The sequence below is a fragment of the Anser cygnoides genome, chromosome 5 (assembly GCF_040182565.1).
Source record: "Anser cygnoides isolate HZ-2024a breed goose chromosome 5, Taihu_goose_T2T_genome, whole genome shotgun sequence".
Taxonomy (NCBI): domain Eukaryota; kingdom Metazoa; phylum Chordata; class Aves; order Anseriformes; family Anatidae; genus Anser; species Anser cygnoides.
Genome location: NC_089877.1, coordinates 63,040,807 through 63,059,616, shown reverse-complemented (window position 1 = coordinate 63,059,616; position 18,810 = coordinate 63,040,807). Strand labels below are relative to the sequence as shown.

General features: G+C 45.9%; 2 protein-coding genes and 1 long non-coding RNA gene across 8 annotated transcripts in view; 1 reads left to right on the top strand and 2 right to left on the bottom strand.

The window, feature by feature from the left end:
• LOC106044024 (uncharacterized) overlaps positions 1 to 3,045 on the bottom strand; it is a 104,034-nt gene extending 100,989 nt beyond the window's left edge. Inside the window, exon 1 of the long non-coding RNA XR_010832063.1 lies at positions 1,658 to 3,045. This is a non-coding gene — a long non-coding RNA (uncharacterized lncRNA). The remainder of the gene's footprint in view (positions 1 to 1,657) is intronic.
• Positions 2,972 to 8,719, top strand: CDKN3 (cyclin dependent kinase inhibitor 3). 5 transcript variants are annotated; one of them, XM_066998615.1, is made up of 7 exons: positions 2,972 to 3,023; positions 3,688 to 3,743; positions 4,938 to 4,982; positions 5,668 to 5,890; positions 6,758 to 6,789; positions 7,055 to 7,176; positions 8,415 to 8,719. In XM_066998615.1, exons 1-7 carry the CDS (start codon positions 2,980 to 2,982, stop codon positions 8,502 to 8,504), a joined length of 612 nt encoding a protein of 203 aa, XP_066854716.1. In that variant the 5' UTR covers positions 2,972 to 2,979; the 3' UTR covers positions 8,505 to 8,719. The 5 variants fall into 5 exon arrangements, with proteins under 5 accessions (XP_066854716.1, XP_047921961.2, XP_047921958.2 ...); XM_048066004.2 differs by lacking the exon at positions 2,972 to 3,023 and adding an exon at positions 3,082 to 3,281 and having other exon boundaries at positions 7,058 to 7,158; XM_048066001.2 differs by lacking the exon at positions 2,972 to 3,023 and adding an exon at positions 3,082 to 3,281 and having other exon boundaries at positions 7,058 to 7,176.
• Positions 8,720 to 12,450: 3,731 nt separating this feature from the next.
• CNIH1 (cornichon family member 1) lies at positions 12,451 to 18,666 on the bottom strand. Of its 2 annotated transcripts, XM_066998616.1 has the most exons (6): positions 18,504 to 18,664; positions 18,343 to 18,411; positions 18,057 to 18,104; positions 15,026 to 15,138; positions 14,006 to 14,149; positions 12,451 to 13,283 (listed from the first exon to the last, which is right to left on the bottom strand). In XM_066998616.1, exons 1-6 carry the CDS (start codon positions 18,582 to 18,584, stop codon positions 13,256 to 13,258), a joined length of 483 nt encoding a protein of 160 aa, XP_066854717.1. In that variant the 5' UTR covers positions 18,585 to 18,664; the 3' UTR covers positions 12,451 to 13,255. The 2 variants fall into 2 exon arrangements, with proteins under 2 accessions (XP_066854717.1, XP_047921962.1); XM_048066005.2 differs by lacking the exon at positions 18,057 to 18,104 and having other exon boundaries at positions 18,504 to 18,666.
• Between the last annotated feature and the right edge of the window lie 144 nt (positions 18,667 to 18,810).

Genomic DNA, 18,810 nt, shown 5'->3' with positions numbered 1-18,810 from the left:
GTAACTTCTGAAAGCCAGCTGGCCCTCAGGAGCCTGTTTGCTGAGAACTGAGACATAGAAACGACCTGAAACCCAAACAGACCTGTAGAGAATTGCTTTCACAGCAGTTGTGATGGGGTCCATGAGAAAATTCCCAGCTAACCCACCAGACCTGCCTGGATTTTCATCCACCATTTTCTTACATCACAAATTTTGTATACACATTTTGCTGCCAGACCACAAACCCATCCTACGTACATGTATTTACAGCCTAGGACATAGGGCTCCTTGGAAAATCTCGCTGACCCATCTACCCCACTGCACATCATTTTTATATCTCTAGAAAGGTACTTATTGCTGCATCAGAGGCACAAGTGTTATGCCACGTAATGTAAGCATTATTCTCACAATAAACAAACAAGCAAACCCCTGAGCAGCCACAAACTTACCACTCAGATCCTTATTGGTTCTTGTTAAGTTTTTTTTCCTCAAAACTTAAAGAACATCAGGAATATATAATGCAATAATAATGAGACCTTGGGATAATGCAACTCATGTAGACTACAAAAAAAAACCACACTTGAATCTATCTTCAGAAACAATTGGTATGAATCTTACCTATAGAGACAACGCATAGATATTGCAATACCTGGCACAAAAGATTAATATATGAATGAGGGTAAACAGAACCACAAAAATACCAACACCTTTACCTTTACCAATTGCCATACCTTGGTATTTTCCGTGCTTGCAAAGACAAACTGTTTATTTTGAGTATTATTACATGCCCATTGTATATCTGGTATTGCTCACCACAGGGAAGATAAAATCCCTACCTGAAAGTGAGCAAAGACTAAATCCTCCAAGCGCTGTATTTCAGCCTATGCCCATGAATATTTTTCTTCACTTTGCACAGACCTCCAGTCCTAGAAACTGGCAAAAATTTCCAGAAGGTAAAGCCTCGATGCTGATGAGTTCTATTTCATATGCCAAAATGACGCTTTTTTTGCAGACCAACATCTGTTAGTCATTCCTATAAAATATATCACAAAAAAAGATTATTTAGATGTTTTAGCACACTACAACTTGATGTTCTGGGAAACAGCTTAATTTAAAAACACACAAACAAACAGCCCTAACAAGTAGTCAGCTAATAAACATAATAGTTACCATTTACTGTTGCAAAACGCCCAGGGTAATAAGGAATCTCAGGGGATCTCCTCAAGGTTTGTTTTTAATCTTTCCATCCCACGCTTGCTCCAGGTTTCACACTCGCATACTATACCTGTTCAGTTCTGCCACAACAGACCCAAGCTCTGTCCCCACATCTTGCAGACTCATTGGCATTGCCACCTGTTATTACCATTTCAGGTTTCATGCAATGCTATACTGATTTCTACCACGTGAAGGTACCCAAACCCCAAAGAATTCCTCTGACCTTCTCAGAAAACAACCAGGACCATTAGCATTGCTGCAATTTTTTTACATTTATCAGTCTCACGTCACTGCTTCCATATAATACTCAGAGTTAAAATCTGCAATACTTTTCATAGCAATAGGTAAAAGCAATGGAAAACATATGGAGAACTTCACACTTATATCAAAACAGTACGAGTGTTACAAATAGTCTCTAAGGGGAACAGAGCAAAAAGATGGTGAATAGAAGCAAAGAATATACCTGTTCCTTCACACAGCTGCCGAGAAGTTAGAATGATGTTTGCAGCTACGGTGGCTGGCTCTTCTCGTGTTGCCTCACTTCTTAAGCTGTATTTCTTCCCATTTCTCATCTTAGTCAGCAACCTCCACATCTGCATTGTTTTATTTCTCCATTATGTGCACTAATGCAATTTTTGTACATATGCTATCAAATTCTCTGTTTCAAGGAACTGGTCCTCTACTTGATCCTCTCATCATCCTTTTCTTCATTCCCTAAACCTCCCCCAAATCCTGCCATACTAAGCGAGTTGTTTCTGCAGTCCTTCTCTGACAGGTTTCATTAACATCCCCAGGCTGTGGAACTAAGGTTGCTAATGCAGAACTAAAATCTAACAACTCCACAGCTGGACGGCTTGCTCTGGCCCTGCTGAGAATCAAACCAAACTCAAACCACTCAGGGAGCCTGGACACAGCCTTTCTTTTGACTGTAATTATCTATCATCTTTGAAATTCTTCAAGACCTAAAAATCACTATTCAAATCTGGCCCCTTCACAACACAGGTCTATGCATATCTAAGCATAGACTGTGAAATGGCTTCAACACCATTGCCTGAAACAAAATTAATCACTACCAACAGGCATTTTTCCTGCTAATTAATGGGCCTGCAATCCTAATTCATTTGCTGAAACACTGCAAAAACAGGACTGTCAAAATGCCTTCAGTATGGGCAACAGCAAGCTCTTTAAATTATCATTTTCACACTAGTAAAGTGGAACATGGCAAGGACAAGACATGGACACATCAGGGTTGCCCCAAGTCCGAGTTTTCCAGCAGCAGATCCCACACGAGCACGCACTGCAACTTTCTTTCCTAACAGCACATCAGTGAGGTCTGGCCAGCCCAAGGCCCTACAGGTCAAACTGCCACGAAGATATCTGATGTTGGGTTCTTAGTTCAAAAGACCAAACACTGCTTCCCTCTAGAAAGCTCCAGAAACCTCCAGGCTTGGATGGACGGGAAGTGCTGGGACCCCTTTTTCCCCCAGAACGGCCTCCCGGGTGGCCAGGGCAGCAGCCACATGGAAGCAGGGCACGTCCCAGCCCCTTTTTCTGTCAGAAAGCCAACGCCGGAGACAGCCACGGGAACGGGTACACGGCCCTCACCTCACCCTTCGCCCCCCAAGGCTCCCTCTACCTCGCACCACGTCAGCCCCGAGCCCCCTCTTCCCGCCTCTCGGCCCCTAGCCAATCAGCTCAGCTCTCCAGCGCCGCCCGCCAATCAGCGCGCTGCTCCTCGCGAGAGAGTCGGAGCTCCTCTAGAAGAAGCGCGGGAATAGAGAGCCAATGAGGTGCCGGCGGGTGAGCGGGAAGAGCTCCGAGGGGCGGTGGTGAGGGAACGCCGCCATTTTGTGGGCGGGCAGCGCCGCCATTTTGTGGGCGGTGAGGCAGGGGCCGGGCGGCGGGGCTATGCTGGGGGCGGAGGGGCTGAGGGACTGAGGGCGGGGCCGCCGCTGAGGGGCCGGTCCCTGGGTGAGGCCCTCGTTTATCCCCTGCCGCAGCCACTCCGGTGCCATGCAGGCTGGCCCTTGGGACTCCTCGGACGAAGAGGCCGCCGAGGAGGAGCGGGCGCCGCTGGCGGTGTCCTGGTGAGGGAGCGAGCGGCCGCTCCCTGTGAGGCGCTGGGGGTGCCCGTGGCCGGCCCTCGCTGCGCGGCCCGGGCGGAGCCTCACAAGAGCCGCAGCGGGACCGGCAGCGACCCCGGGGCAGGGGCGGCGGGGCCGGGAGGGGTCTGGTCAGCGCCAGGCGGCCCCTGGGGGTCTGTTAGGGCAGAGGGGGCCGGGTTCCTTCGCTTGGTGTTGTAGAAAGTTCCCGCTGAAAACTGTCCGTGAGGACTTTTAGCTGCTGGACTGTGCTCTGTTTCGTTCTTAACAGCGCTATTGAGATGCTAACTGCTCGTGGTCCCGCAGAAAATGAGTGTCTGGTGGCGAGTTATCTCTCTTCAAGTGACCAAAATGTTCTCTTCTGATTACCTGTTTTTTTGTTTCCTGATAGGTTGCCTTTGTCTCCTGTCTACTCTTCTAAGCTCCTGGGAGTGTGTTCCCTTCCAGGTAAGAAGCATTTACTGGATTTGCAGGCGTGTTTGAAGCTGAAGAGGCGTAATGCTCTGTACCCCTAAATTCTGCATTTGGTTTATTTGGCAGTGACTTATTTTGCAATGGATGACTGGAATAAGTGTTTAAAAATAACAAGGCCAATTTAGAGGATGTCTTAATGCAGTGTTGTCTAGCGGAGTGATGTCTATCTTCCACTATCAGTATGGTTAAAAAGCCAAATAATTTCACTACTTATAATGAGCAGCAACATAAGTGAAACAAGACTGCTCTAATAAATAATTCATTTATAACTGCCTTAAATTACACTTATTTGCTACACTGACACTTCTGTACCACCCTCCCTGAGTGTCTGGGTTGCACTATTGTTTGCTGATGAGCAGTGCTGATGAGTGGTGATGTCCAGTGCTGATGAGAATCCCACTAACGCTTGCACACAAGCAAACTATATGCTGAAAACAGCTGCATTTCCATGTTAAGCTGCCTGAGCAGCCTCCAGTCATGGCCCTGCCAATAGAGCTCTTCTGCAGGATTTTGCTCTCATGTTCTCAGATGTTTCCAGAGATAAACAATCTTTTGAGGAGGGGAGAGAGACAAAAGACACAGTGCAAATACTGTGAGCAATTACCTTTCATAAACCAAACAATAGCTGTGGGTTTTATAGGGTAGAGTTCTGTAGGGGTTGCAAAAAAGCCTTAGTAGCATGCCTTGAGTTTAAAAAATTGATGTTGTGATATGTTGATTATTGAACTAGGAGGAGGATTTTCAGTGTGATTCCTGATATTACAGAATGGTTCAGAACTTATTTTCCTACTAGACAACATAAAACTCTGCAGTTATCCCTATCCGGTCCTTCTATTTGTGAGTTTGGGGGTGGGGGGGTGTTTTTCCTCATTTTTTTTTCTCCACATGTACCCTGATTTTAATATCCCAAGCTTTTTGTATGGAAGATGCACAACAGTTTAAAACCTTGGGCAGTTTTAAAAATCCGATTATATTGCAGTGTTAAGCAGATGAAGGTGTTTAAACTGTCTTCTGCACTAGTGATCCATTTGCAAAACTAAGGACTGTCGTTGGCGGTGTGGCTTTGGTGTTTTCTTTGGTGTCTGTTCTCTGTTCTTTTGGTTGTAGCAGCCATTTCGTACATGTCGCTTACCTGGGGTCATAATCATCATTCGTAATGTATTTTAGGTTGCAAGTTTAAGGATGTTAGAAGGAATCTTCAGAAAGATATCGGTGAGTCTTCTGACCAGTGCATAAGTGCCTCTCATTACAATGGAATGGGTAAGAACAACCTGCGGGTGAACTGAAAGCACAAGTTATTCCTTACAGGCTAGAGGTTTGACTTAGCCTGGAGATTGCCAAAGTTGCTTCTTTATCTAACTTGGGCACAAGGATCCAGATGCTGTGTATTTGAAACACAGCTTGACTGAGAAGTATTGGTGCCTTATTTGTCCTCTTTCAGTGGATGTTATAATGTCCCTGTACGTGCCATGATGTTATCTTCCCAAAGAAAAGTGAGATTGTGTAAAAACTTGTGGTAGTATTCAACTGTAAAGGCTAGTAGAGCAGAGACTAATAGCAAGAAAATCCTGTTTGGACAATTGTAGCTGGAGATGGGACAGAATCATGTTTAAGCTAGCAGTAGTTGACAGGACTGTTTAGAGTGCTGACGTGATTTCTAGTGAGGCTTGTCTCAAGGCTGCCTCTGAACTGTGGAAATTCTTCTCACAGATGGGTTACCAGAAGGCAAACATAGGCAGGACTAGATGGAAGTAAATGCTGCTTAAAGCAAAAGTGGTAACTTCTACTGTCTGAACTTTGAAGATTAAACAAGGGGATCGGTACCAAGTAGCTTATCTGTTTATCCTTAAGCTTAATAGGCTTTTGTTTATTTGCAAGTGTCTTAATCTGTTGGCAGATGAACTAAAGAGCTATGGGACACAGGATATATTTGTGCTTTGTACCAGAGGAGAACTCCTAAAATACCGAGTACCAAACCTTATAGACGCCTACCAACAGCATGGGATCTGTGTGCACCACTATCCTATTCTGGACGGGGATGCTCCTGACGTTGCTGAGTGCTGCAAAATTCTGGAAGAGCTCAGAAGGTGCCTGGAAAGCAACCAGAAGACAATCGTACAGTAGGTTCTAGTTGCCTTCCTTTCACTGCACATTCCTCCTTGACCAGCTGAAACAGAGTCCTGTCAAATGACAACTGCTTTCTTTAGGGTTCAAGCTATAAAAGCTTCTTGTGTCATGTAAGCTAACTTGGCCTCTGTAGGATCTGCATCTCCCACTTTCTGTTGCTCTGTCCCACGAGTGTTTTTAAAATGTGTGTCGAGTGGCCCCACGTGACTCCTTGCTGCAAGCCTCGCTGGATATCAGCTGTACAGTAAGAGCTGCAAACTGAAGCAGATAGCAGAGGATAATGTAGCTGTTTACCAGAGGCCTGGTGGGTTCTAGCAGTGCACAATTCTCTTCTAAATTGCACAAAACTGTTTTAAAGCTGTATCCTTCAGCACTTGTAGCTGAGCTCAGGATAGAGGGAAAGAGGTTTCCTGGATCCGTGTTCCCTGGAAGATCCTGCTGACAGCTCCACAGGCAGGCATCCACTGAGCGTCCTGGGCTTCCTGCTGGTGCACAAGCCTGCTGCTGTCATTAGCTCATGACTGTTACTGAAGCCTTAATCTGGAGGAGGATTTAAAGAACATTGAGATTTGTTCTTCTTGATGCCTTTTTCTGTTTTCCTGTGCCTTTGGGACTATTACTAAGAATGAAGGGGAACTTTAAAATTGCGTATTATCTTTAAAAAAAAAAAAGTAATAAAGGAAGGTCTGAAGAATAGGTGGGAGTTAGCCTTGTAAATAGTAGCAGTTCTGACGTTCTTGTACCACTGATCCTCTTGATTATATTAAGGCAAGAACTGTCTTACACTTGCATGGTGAGGGGGCTCTGGGTGTCGCAGTGTGCTACAGCCAGTTACAGCCTAACATCCTTTTCTCTTTCAGCTGTTACGGTGGCCTTGGACGCTCGTGTCTCAGTAAGTAGCTGCCTTCCCCCCTCAATGCCTGATTAACAAACCCGCTTTGCACCCCCGTTCCCACAAGGCAGCCCTGTCTGAAGGAGCAGTGGCAGCAGATGGGGCCAGTGCCATCAAACAGTATTTGATAAAAGGTCCAGCAGATCCGTGAACCCCGGCCTGATGGGGAGTTCTCCTAAAGTGGTGTTCATGGAGGAAACCCATTGCTAAGCAAAAGTGGTGCGGTGCTGAGTAGAATACATGCGTATGTACCTTTCTCTTACAGTAGCTGCGTGCCTCCTGCTTCAGCTTTCGGATGCGCTGGCACCTCAGCAAGCCATAGACAGCCTCAGAAACTTAAGAGGATCTGGGGCAATACAGACAGTTAAGGTAACAAGGCTCCAGCAGGTAATAGATGTGTCAAAACGTGAATGGAGAGTTCGGGCAGTCCTCCCCTTCACTTTACAAAGGGATCCCTGTGTCTTTGAGATGTTCCACAGCTGGTGTCCCTGCTGCTCTCCTGGGTTTTGAGCTGCTTCTGGTGTTTGGCTTTCATGCCAATGCCATCGTGGTCTGCCTGCACTGAATTCAGCAGCTGTCCTGCCTGTCTGCTCTTCACCATCACTAATAACTTGTTGCTTTCTTGTCCTTAGCCCTGCTTACGGCTTGCTGAGCCACTGTTCCTTTTTCTGGTGTCCCCATTCTCCTCATAGGTTGGACATCTGCTTAATCTTCCTGCCTTGTTCTCTTGCATTTTTCTAACCCAGCAGATGTTTGTCTTCTGCAGCTGTCACATCAATACCCTAGCAGTCTTCTTTAAAGAAGCACCCCTAGCATTAGTGTTAACACCTACCTGGAGGGAGGTCTAAGCTGCTGAACAATTTTTCTTTTCCTTGTTTTGGTGGGGATTTTAGCTACTTGTATCAATAGAAGTACCTATACAAGCTGACGTTTAATCAGTTTATAAGAATAGTTTCCAAGAAGCAGTTCTTCTCAAGAAGCCGATTTCTGCCAGCTCTAGGCCTCTTTGGAAGCCAAGTCTTGTCTGAACTATTTGAAAACGTTTTCCACAGACCATGAGGGCAGACAGGGAGCAGCTTGCATCCCTGCTTGAAGGGGAGGGGTGGGGACACAAACAGATACTGTAATGTGACTCCTTCGGAGGCACTAGGTTGGGTGGCTGGTCCTTCAGCCACTGACTGATGCTTTTATTTCATTTGGAACATCTGTGTATTAGTACTCCGAATGACGTATGGGCTGACCTAAGAGTGCTTAGCACAAACTCATGCTTAGTTATTACTGGCCAAAGTCAGTGTTCTGCATCACGGGCTCGCTGTGGAGAGCACAACACTCTTCTGACCCGCATAAAGCAGCTCTGAGTTATAACGTGAGGCTCCCACCTATCAATGACTATGTTTAGAGTTGCCTTGCATTCACACATCTCTTATGGCAACCGTAGGATCTGAGCTAAGATCCCTCTAATCTGATGGTGAAGAATTCCGGAGGATTTGGAGTAAGCACAAAAAGAACTAAACAGGCTGCGGGGTGCTGCTTTGATTCTGGGGAATCAAACAGCTTTGTAAGATGGGTAGTGCCTGTTTCAAAAGTACACAGCACTTACTGCAAATGTGGTTGTGCTTTTTCAGCAATACAATTATATCCATGACTTTCGAGAGAACGTAGCTGCGCATTTGGCGAGAAAGGACAGTCTTCAGATCGGTATCGCGATAAACTAATACTGGCATGGTGCACCTCTGTGTCTGCGTGGCTGTGGCAGACACCTGCACGAGGCACCTCACTCCTGACTTTTAACTGCTCATCGCCGCTGCCCGAGTGACACAGCCGCTCGCCTTCAGATGTGTGCCCAACGGGCTTGGGGCGGAAATCCCACGGGACGTGCAGCCTCTCCGTCTGTTCGGCGCTCTTCAATAATCATTGCCTTAAAAATGCCCGAAGGTGTGTTTGTGTTTGTTAGTGTTGTGCTGGTGGCCGGAGTGCCTAACGAGCTGCTTTTCACTGCAGAAGTGGTTTATACCCGGACTGTCTCGTGTTTGGCATCAGCTGGTACAGCCGGCACGCCCGCTGCCACTGACCTGGTACGCGGGCTGTTGTGGTGACATCCCGGGGCTGCTCCAGTGCGGTTACCAAATGGAAGGGAGGCGAAACACACAGCAATAACAACTCTTTAAACAAAAAAAGTCACAAAGTAAATGTATAATCCTCTGTAGGCTAGAGCGAGTCTCCCAGAAACATGCCTGCTGTAGGCTACCTCAGTCATCTTTAACTAGATCCACTCAAAGACCAGAGAAATTGAGTAGACTCCTGAAGAAAACATTTAAACTAGCTGTGTCCTGTTCTGAGGAAGTGCTGATCCGCTGCAGTGCTCAGGTGCCCTCTGGCACTCTGTGAGGTAAGTGTTGGCTCTGGGAAGAAGGCCTGCATCACCCACGCTGTGCCCCTGTGGCTCCTTTCATGGTTAGACAAAGCAGTGGGGTTAGAGGAACTGTTGCTGCTGGGCTGCAGCTGCTGTGCAGCTGTTCTCCGAGAAGCAGCATCCTGACCCTTCTGTAACCACCTCTCCTGGTTCTTTGTCACGGTTTCTGTAAGCCCTGCCAGGCCCTGCTTTCTTCCCTCCTGACAGGGCACACCCCGATGGTGCTGCTGTCCTGCTCTGAGGGTCACCTTGTAGCCCCCAGCTGCAGCCCCCAGGGAGGCTGATGTTTGTGGTGTATTCTGACAAAGTGTCAGCAACTTTTCAAGTTATGCTGGGAGCTGGTGCCACACCACCTGTTTTGAGCTGAAGTAGAATTGTGTGATTAACTGTAAAATGTGTGGCTGTAACAACTTTTTTTTTTTTAATGCTGCCACGTAGTTAAAGGTGATTTCTGTTGGCTGTGTTTAATTAGCTCTTACTGTTGCTCTTCTCTGCTCCTCAGGCAGACAACAGGAACTGTTTCTTTCCACAGCTTGGAAGCACTGAGAGAGTAATTTCCTCGAAATGTTCATTGTTCTTTCCCTGATACTGCTTCCCAATGCTCAAACAGAAATCAGAAAAACAAATTATTTTTTAAGGTGGCTTAGCAGGAAAGTTGCTGACAGGGAGAGAGATGTTACTTATTTTCTCCCTAATCTTTTGCCGTGTGGCGCTCCAAGAAACAAATACCAGATCCACGTTTTGATTGTGAAATACCGAGTACTTTGAGTAGCCATTGTATGTGCTTTTCTGCACGCAGCAGTTCCTTTCACAGGGACCACTCAGGTAAAACTGAGATCTGTGGCTTGTATCCCTGGGTACAGGTAACTTTCACACAAACCAGAAGCTGGATTTCTGCCAGCACATGCTGATCTTTTAAAAAATAAAAGTGCTAAAAAAAATCTTCTCAATGCCTTCTCTGAAGGATGCTTTATTTGGCAGCTCGCTGTGCCATATTCTCATAAAACTGATTTCCAACCTTTCCCTCCAATGTTTTCGACTGTTTAGAAGGTCTTTTAGTGAGATTATTTAAATCCTTTAGTTCTCACATACTTATACGCAGCGCCAAGACAGACTAAGCCTTTTGTTCCCAGAGTTAGCTGTAACTTCAAGTTGTCCAGTGGATCTGCACCAGCAAATTAACTCTCCTGTTTTCACTTCTGGATTCCTCTGTTCCAGATTATATTTGGATATATATATCCATATCATATATATGGATATATATCCAGATATATTATATTATATATACACTTGCGAAGTAGATGTGTAAAGCCTTGTTATGTTTTGTTATTACTGGAGAAATGATTTTCTTCTATGCAGCTGAGTGCACTGGGTCATACTCTGCACTACCGAAGCCCTGGCTTTCAAAGGGTGAGTAAAATTCCCTCTGAAGGCATCGCACTGATGCAACACAAGGGGCTGGGGACTCAGCCCCAGGACAGTGCAAGCGTTTGCAGACATTTTGCTTAATATGGATAAAGCCATTCCAGGGCTAGATGTGTTTTTCAAGAGACGCTACCAGTTTGAACTGAGTAAATTCTGTGTTGTTTATTCCAGCTTAACTCACCCGGGTACCAAGGGAGTTATGGTCTCTTTTAGAAGGCCACAGGGAGCTGGGGGCTGTGAGCCAGCCACAAACTCACTTCAGTAACAAACAAACATCCCCAAGGAAGGGTTATTTAGCTTTGCTTATGCAGGCTCAAGTCATCTTAACGGCAGTTTCAGATGGAGCTGTGCAGCGGGAAAATCAGGATGATCCAACAGGAACAATATTCATGAATTTCCAAAAAGTCATTCAAAAATTCTTTAGCTAAAAGTTCAAAATTGTTATATAAGGAAGAGAATTCTCTTGTCAACAACTGGTAGGAAGGTATCACAGGCCAGCAACAAGCAGTTTCAGGTGAACAGGGACTCCTCAGAGCTTCAGAGATGCACGAGTTGGAACTCGTGCCTTTGAACATACTCAGATAATGGGGGAAAACACAGGAATGAGATGAAAACTGCAACTGTTGCAAAAGTTCAGGGACGATAAAAAGAAAATCTCGCAGTGCTAAAGCATGGGAAATTAAGTTTCAATAAATGCAAAGAAACAACATAAAAATGATTTTACATACACAGTAACAAGCTGTTGAGTATCTATTATCACAAGACGGAGACTTGGAAGGTCTCAGAGCTGACGCCTAATTCCCCTGCAGCGCATTATAAAACGAGAGGAAACCAGAAGCAGAGAGCAGGAAACTGCCCCTCGAAATCCCCATGGCACCCAAAGCTTGTGCGATGCCAACAGTTCTGGTCTCCTCCGGTTTGGAAATGGGAAAAAAAGGACAATCACAAGGCTGTGGAAGGCCCTCCAGCCAAGAGATGAAGTAAGAGTTCCCTGCTCTGAAAGGTGACGTGACAAAGGTCTATTAGATCATGCCTGGCATAAGATACAAATGGCGAAATTTTCATTATGCCTCAAAAACAAGAACTTGCAGGCACCATATGAAATTAACATGAAATTTTTAGCAAGGTGTTTGTTTTTTAATTGGTCGAACTGTTGTTTGTCTGGTGGTTTGGTTTTGTTTTTTAAACTTATAGTCATTCCATTACAGAACTCTGCCTTTTGGGGCCTCTTCATCCATGGCTATAAAATTGTCCCTAAAGCAACTAAATTAACAGAAAATAGTTCAAGGGCTGTTTAAGATGCCAAACCTCTAGCTCAGGACATCTGCAACACACGGGTTTCCGAACACATTCTCCCACTACCCCACACATCAGTATTGGACTATACAGATTTCTGCTCTAAGCCATTCTTACAGTTTTCATTACATCTAACACCTGAGAGACAAAGGGAACAAATAAACCATTTATAAAAAATGTTTTTTACTAAAACTGGGAAACTATTTTGTTTTTCTCCCAAACAAGTAGATGGAAGAGATTCCTAATTATAACTCCTAAATTAGTTAGCTGTTCACAATGACAATTTACAATGTGGTATTACCAGTTTACCGGAAACATCTTCCCCAGCCCCACTCACTGTTTATCTGCAGACCCACAAAAAATAAAAAAATAAAACAAGCAGGAAATCAAAGCTTCCATTTTCCAGACAAAACTCAATTCTGTATTCTGTTTCTAAAAGGTAAGGTGATTATTCATCGTAAAACAGGTGAATACACCAAGTATCTGTTCAATTTAAAAATAAAACAAGGCACCAAAACAACTAAAAATAAGTATTTCTGAATTTGAGACTTTTTTATTTATTGCACTAAGGAACAGCAGGGCAGTTTCACAATCTCACTTTCTCCTTTGAAAAGGACTGTAGTATTACTCTTAAACCCAGGAGTATTTTCACCATTGAACTTGATAAATGTAGGTTTGTCCATTTGTTAATAAATTTGTTCTTAGTGTCTGTGCACAGACTTTAAAAAAAATATCTAAATTCATTCCTTTGTGGACAATTCAACATTTCCTATCACAATGACAAATGCTTGTGGTTAAAGCAAGGCTAGTGTTCGGTGAAAATACAGGAGTCTCTGAACCATGCATATACAGGGAAAGATTAACCAGATGGGGGAAAAAAAAAGAGAAAAGAAAGAAAAACAGAACTACCGTTTCTGCAATTGTGCCCATGAATTCATCTCTTGAGACTGACATCCCCTACAGGTAACACATCGCGAGTCCACGAAGCCCAGCCCAAAGAACCCAGCGCACTACGGCTGCTCAGTGACAAACGCCTGCTCGAAGGCTGTTCCTTATGGAGTGCAAAGTCAAAACTTTTCAAAACCCAGTAATCTTTAGACTAATGTACATGTAATTCTTTAATTTCAGTGTCCCAGTAAAATATAAGAAAACAGTCTTTCCACAAGTATAAAATGTGGAAATATTTTAAAAATAGGGGAGCCATTGTTTTCTAATGCAAATGCAATCATCAGATTCCATATTTAATCTTGGTGAGACGGTCTCATTGTAAATAATCCATGTTTCATGGCTTTTGCATGCACTTAAATGGAACAAAGCTTGCTGAATGTCTTCTTAAGAGCTCACCAGAACATAAATCATGCTGGAAAGAAAATAAGATAAATATATTCAGATGCATGATTTTGAAAAATGTTTAATTACACAGTCTTAAGTATTCTCCCAAGGAACAAATCTGTGTGAGGTATCTGGGTTGTGACCGAACATTTTAATTTTACACAAAGTCACAAACACATGAGGGGCACTGTAAAGGGTGACACAAACAGGCAACAGCCAGATGTCTCTGGAGCAAGGGAAGCTGTAACGGGGAGTCCTGTAAAAACTCGGTTACTACAGGCTGGAAGCCGGTTCTGGCTTTTGGCTTGAAAGAAGTGGGAGAAGGTACAAGGAGGTGGCAGTAGCTTTTGTGGCTCCCACCCCTTTTTGGTCTTGAAATAACTCTTCTACCTTTAACTTTGACAAATATCACAGTAAAATACCTGCGCAACTGAGAATTATTATTGTTCCAAATTCTTAACGAGCATACGGGGCAGGGGGTCATTCAGCTGTGCTAACAGAAGGAAGGCCGGGAACTTCCAAGCCTCCCATCACAGTAACCCGGAGATTCGTATTAGTATTAGTAATTCTGACCAAATTAAGACTTGTGCTTTAAAACAACGTATGGCAACTGTGGATTCTTCTATTTCTTTTTTTTTTCAGGGAAGTTGGTATTAGATATTTTCCCATGTAGAAATTTCTCTTCTGCACTGAGCCCAACCAAAAAATTACAGGCTAACAATTAGACGGAGGATAGAGGAAAAAACTTACCCATATAAGTAGTAAAAAAAAGACAGAAGGTAGAATGCTAATTTGCACCATCCTTCTTTCTGGCAATAGGCTAAAATGTCTGCATTCATGATGGTCGTAGGATCGTACAGACCAGGGCCGCTCATCACGGGTCTGCTCATGTACCTGGAAGCGACACACAATCAGTTTGCTAATTAGTTTGCTCCCGGCAATGGGAGACACAGGCTCCTGCCCCCCGCCAACCGCAGAACCGGACCGGGAATTCCCTCCCCTCGCAGCCCAGCCGGGTCCATCAGCTCCACACAGGAGGCTGCCAACTGCAAGAGCAGCTTTGGGAGCCCCGAAATAAGCACGGCTATCAAAGAGCTTTTACAGATGGGATTCCTTACGAAAGGGTTTAAAGAGGTGGAGAAGAGACCACGGTGTAACCCTGTGCAACCTACAGCCTCTGCTCGTTATAAAATGCATGCTGGGACCACGCTGAAGGACTGCTCGCACAGGTCAATGCAAAACGACCCTACAAATGTCGCGTAAAGCAGGCTCCTTGCAAAACCAGCAGTCCTACCCCTCCAACTCCTCCTGGTGCCAGGACTAGCACAGGGAAGCCAGGCAGGGAAAACTGTTCTAACTGGGCTATGTTTCGAGCAGATCCGCTCCCTCCGGCAGTTCCCTGCGCAGCTGCACAGCAGAGGGAAAGGCGGTGCTCGCGTCTCACTGGTAGGAGAAAGGCAGGATTGCCACTCCTACTGCTCGTCCACACCACGAATACGCAGCGTTAGCACACCCCAACGTGTCGGCCACCATTAATGTGCACAGCACAGCTCTTGCACAGCACAAGAGAATAAAAATAATTTTTAAAAAAGTGATAGAGAAAGCAAAGCGACGGTTCTTATTTTATAGCCATGACGTAAACTTTCTCGCTAGCGTATCAAAAAGCATCTTCATTTGCCAAAGACACAGGACACTCAACAGGAAGCGCTGCAACAGGAGAATGAGGTACAATTACCATGAGTACAGAGATACCAGACTCGTCAATATTACCTCCAAATATGATAAGCCAACAAAGGCATATTGAGACCCAGTGTAAGCCACTCTGCTGCACAGAGAAACATAACACAGAAGAATGCATGGATGAGGTACTCTGGAAGTACAAGCTGGAAGAGAAAAAGATGAGTTAGACTTTTTGATTATTCAAAGCAAAACGTGCTGTTTAATATATTTTGGAGGTAAGCTATTGCTTAAAAAATATTACTTAAAACAAACACTAACAAGCTCAAGACTGCAGAAAGTGAAAAGAGCAACTAGCAGCATGTGCCTTGCTGTTTTCACCTGGTAATCATAAACCAAGAAGGAAATTTTATAGAATGAAATATTCAGATAAAGAAATCTTTATTGCTTCTATTAACTTAAGTGCACTGTTAACAGATTCCTCGCTTTATAGGTGACCTTCGTAACACAAGAGATCATTGAGATATTTCTTCTCATGCAACCGAGAAATATCACCAGGAAACATGCTCCATACAACGGTCGATTGGCAAAAAGATGTCTTGGGCTTTCCTACCTTCCTGTTTTGATTTGATATTCGCCCATACGTGACTGTGCGGATCGGAACTACTGCCAAGACGTGGTGCCCTCGGCCCTCGGCAGAGCCGTACCGCACCGAACCGGCAGCACGGCTGCTGTGCACATCGGCGTGCACGGGCACGAGCGCTGCGCTGCCTGCAGGCTGGGAGGGAACAGCCCCAGCTATGCAGGGGGCTCAGGGCATAAGAGCCAGCTTCGCTCTCCTTCACAAGTCCCTAATGTGCATGCTTGATAGCGTCATGCTTTCCAGCAGAAGGCCGCAGAGCTAGTTATCGATTACTGTGAGGTCACAGAAAGCATGAAATGCCAGCTGGGGTTAGTGTTATTAACGGGGGTCACATGGAGAGATCCGTGGATTAAATGCATGCGAAGAGCCAGCAAAACCTCACACCCACGACAAGACTAAAACTCTCTAAAACAAGTCACCCTGAAGTGGTACCATTCACTCTTTCATTACACAATTCAGAAGGAAGCAGATCTGGAAGCTTTTGGCTTCTCACCTCAAGATCGCTACAACATCTCCTTGTGGAAAACTCTGCATTTCTAACTCAGAGTTTTAAACCCTGTGTATGCACACGTGTGGCCCGCATACACACACACAACGCACTCTGCCCCTCTTTTTTTGTGTAGTACGACTACTCTGTAGGATGGCTGCATCATTTTATCCGTGTTTTGTATTTTTTTCATTCTCTCTAGCCAGACACTTCTTTTAAAGCCCAAAAATAGATTCCTAGAAACCTAAAACCCACCAACAGACATTCTCGCCACCCACTCTGCTACTACATTCTGCTTCTGGAAGCAAAAAGTATCAAACAAAGCAAACTTGCATCAACATCAACAAAAATAAGCTGTCGTAAAGGAAAGGTTTCAGGTAAATATTTTGTCCAAATCCTTCTTGGTATACTTACCATTTACAACTTGGCCATTTTTTAAAGCAGAACAACAACAACAACAAGAGCCCTACCCAAAACAATGCATCTGGCAGCCTGCTGGGACAGATTTACCAGGTCTGACACCTGCAGTTTATTTCATTACACATCTCAAAACATATTCGTCTTTATCTTGTTTATTGTAGCCGACTCCCACAGCAGAATTCCTGTCTTGCAAGCCTACCACATTTCATCCTCCCTGCCTGTCCTAAAGGAAAACTGACTGAATTGTATTCGAGCGTGATTTCTATCACCGGCGTGAGGGAGGAAGGCACCTCTCTGCTGAGAAGAGATACTGCTGTAGCGGGAGCACAGAAGAGAGGACATCAACAACACACTAAGCAGCTGCTATTTCGGGCTAATCTTTCTCTGAGGTATCAATTCCTACCGGGATTTTTGATTCTTTTTACAGAAAAGCACCGCCTCGGTGTGTTCGTCCAGCGACCATTTACCAGGTGCCTTCAAGAGCCTGGATGTTAACTTCACTTTCAGCAGCTGACCTACTGTCAGGAGAGCAGCCAGTACCCATTTACGAAACGTTTTCTACTCACCAAGCTGTCGTATCAATAAACTCTACATGCACGTGGGTTAGCGGAAGGTTAATATTTGCTTTAAACATGCGCGTTATAATACTTGGGAGTCTGTGACAAGATCATAATGCATAAATGTAATGAGGATTTGCCTTCCCCCACGCTGTAGCAGAAATGACTGTAAAACAGACCAAGCAAGGGAAACTGTTAGATGCTCAGCTCCGCAGGCATCGGTCCTCTCTGCGATGCCATCGGCTGCCTATCGCCTCCTCGCCCCTTCTCGCGCTGTTACGCTCGCTGACAATTTGTGCCTAACAAACACCCCCCTGCTACTTTAAATTCGTTTTCCATTTGCATGATTTCCTTCACTCTCCAAAGCACGAGGAGGAAGTCCAGGCCGCACTGCTGTGCTGCCCCGGCACACTGCTTCAGTCTGGGCACGCCAAGCCAAAACAAAAACCAGGAGAAACGGGCGAAAAAATAAATCTGTGTTATCAAGCTATATGCTCTTTAACAAGCTCCCCTTTTATTATCGGCCTGTTACAGATGCAAGCAAATAGTTTGCCTCAAATGCTTTTCACAAACCGAGGAGCGTCAGAGTTGCATCCAAGAGAGGACACCAAGACATATCCCTGAGCCTGGAACATAAAACAAAGACGTGAAGGTAAGGCCTGTCACCTTGTGCCCGCCGAAATCCTCAAGCAAGAGCAGAATTTACCCAGCCGATGCTTAAAAACCTCCTATCATCTCGGGCTTTAATAAATCTTGCTTGGGAAGTGCCATTCGTTTCTGTCTGAAGCTAACCCGCAGGATGTACGTACCGGGCATGTAACAGTTTTCCCCACTTCACTGCAAGCAAAATCGTTTTTGCACAAGGTATGGAAATTCATGGAGCTGCTGTAAACCCCGACGAACAAGTAACAAGCAGATGGACAGGCACACTAAACAAAACGCCTTAAGGGTATTACAGATGTTCCTAACAAAATGGAAGTGGCATTAAAAAACATTAAACTGAGAAGCAGTACACACCTTTAACGCAATTTTGACTCTTTTAATCTTTTTGACCTTTTCAACTGTCTTTGTGCCGAAAAGTGTGGAAAGCAGATTGAAAGAGCGTTAGTACGAGGGCTGGAGGGTCGCCGGCAGATCAACAACAGTCAGAATATTCAGTGGGAAATAAAGGACCGGGCAGGGAGGCTTGGATTCCCTACGGGTGAACCCAGCAGGTCTCGCCCAGCCCGAGGGGCAGCCCCACGGCTCGGGGCAGGGCGCACAGCGCGTTACCCGCAGTACGGACGCCCCGAGCTGCACTTACGGGGTTGAGCGTGTTGCACTGGTCGATGGGGTTCTTGTAGTCCGTCTTCAGCTCGTCAAACGCGATGATCTGCAAGAAGAGAAGGGGCACGGCCGTCAGCCGGGCGGCACGGGCAGGGCGCGGTACCGCGGTACCGGGGGGCGGGAGGGCGGCGCACTCACGTGCCAGATGGCGAAGAAGATGAGGGCGGCGGTGAGCAGCAGCGCCAGCATGTAGCAGAACGCCGCGAACGTGAACGCCATGGCGGGGCCGGGACGGGCCGGGCCGGGCCGCGCGCGGGGCCGGGCGCCAGCGGACGCCGCCGGGAGAGCGCCCGCGGAGCGCACAGCGACGCCTGCCGGGGGCCGCCGGCACCGGCCGGGGCGGCGGGGGCCGGGGCGGGGCCTCGGCAGGGCGGCGGCGACTCCCGGCGGGACTCCCGCGGCGCGGGCTGCGCTGGGCTGGGGGCGCTCAGCGCCCGGCCCTTTT

Coding starts and splice junctions, on each gene's coding strand:
- CNIH1 (XM_066998616.1), bottom strand. CDS start 18,584: ATGGCGTTCACGTTCGCGGCGTTCTGCTACATGCTGGCGCTGCTGCTC. Junction 18,412..18,503: donor TCTTCTTCGCCATCTGGCAC/GTGAGTGCGCCG, acceptor CTCTTCTTGCAG/ATCATCGCGTTTGACGAGCT. Junction 14,150..15,025: donor TTGGCTTATCATATTTGGAG/GTAATATTGACG, acceptor TGTCGCTTCCAG/GTACATGAGCAGACCCGTGA.
- CDKN3 (XM_048066000.2), top strand. CDS start 3,208: ATGCAGGCTGGCCCTTGGGACTCCTCGGACGAAGAGGCCGCCGAGGAG. Junction 3,282..3,687: donor GCGCCGCTGGCGGTGTCCTG/GTGAGGGAGCGA, acceptor GTTTCCTGATAG/GTTGCCTTTGTCTCCTGTCT. Junction 3,744..4,937: donor GGGAGTGTGTTCCCTTCCAG/GTAAGAAGCATT, acceptor AATGTATTTTAG/GTTGCAAGTTTAAGGATGTT.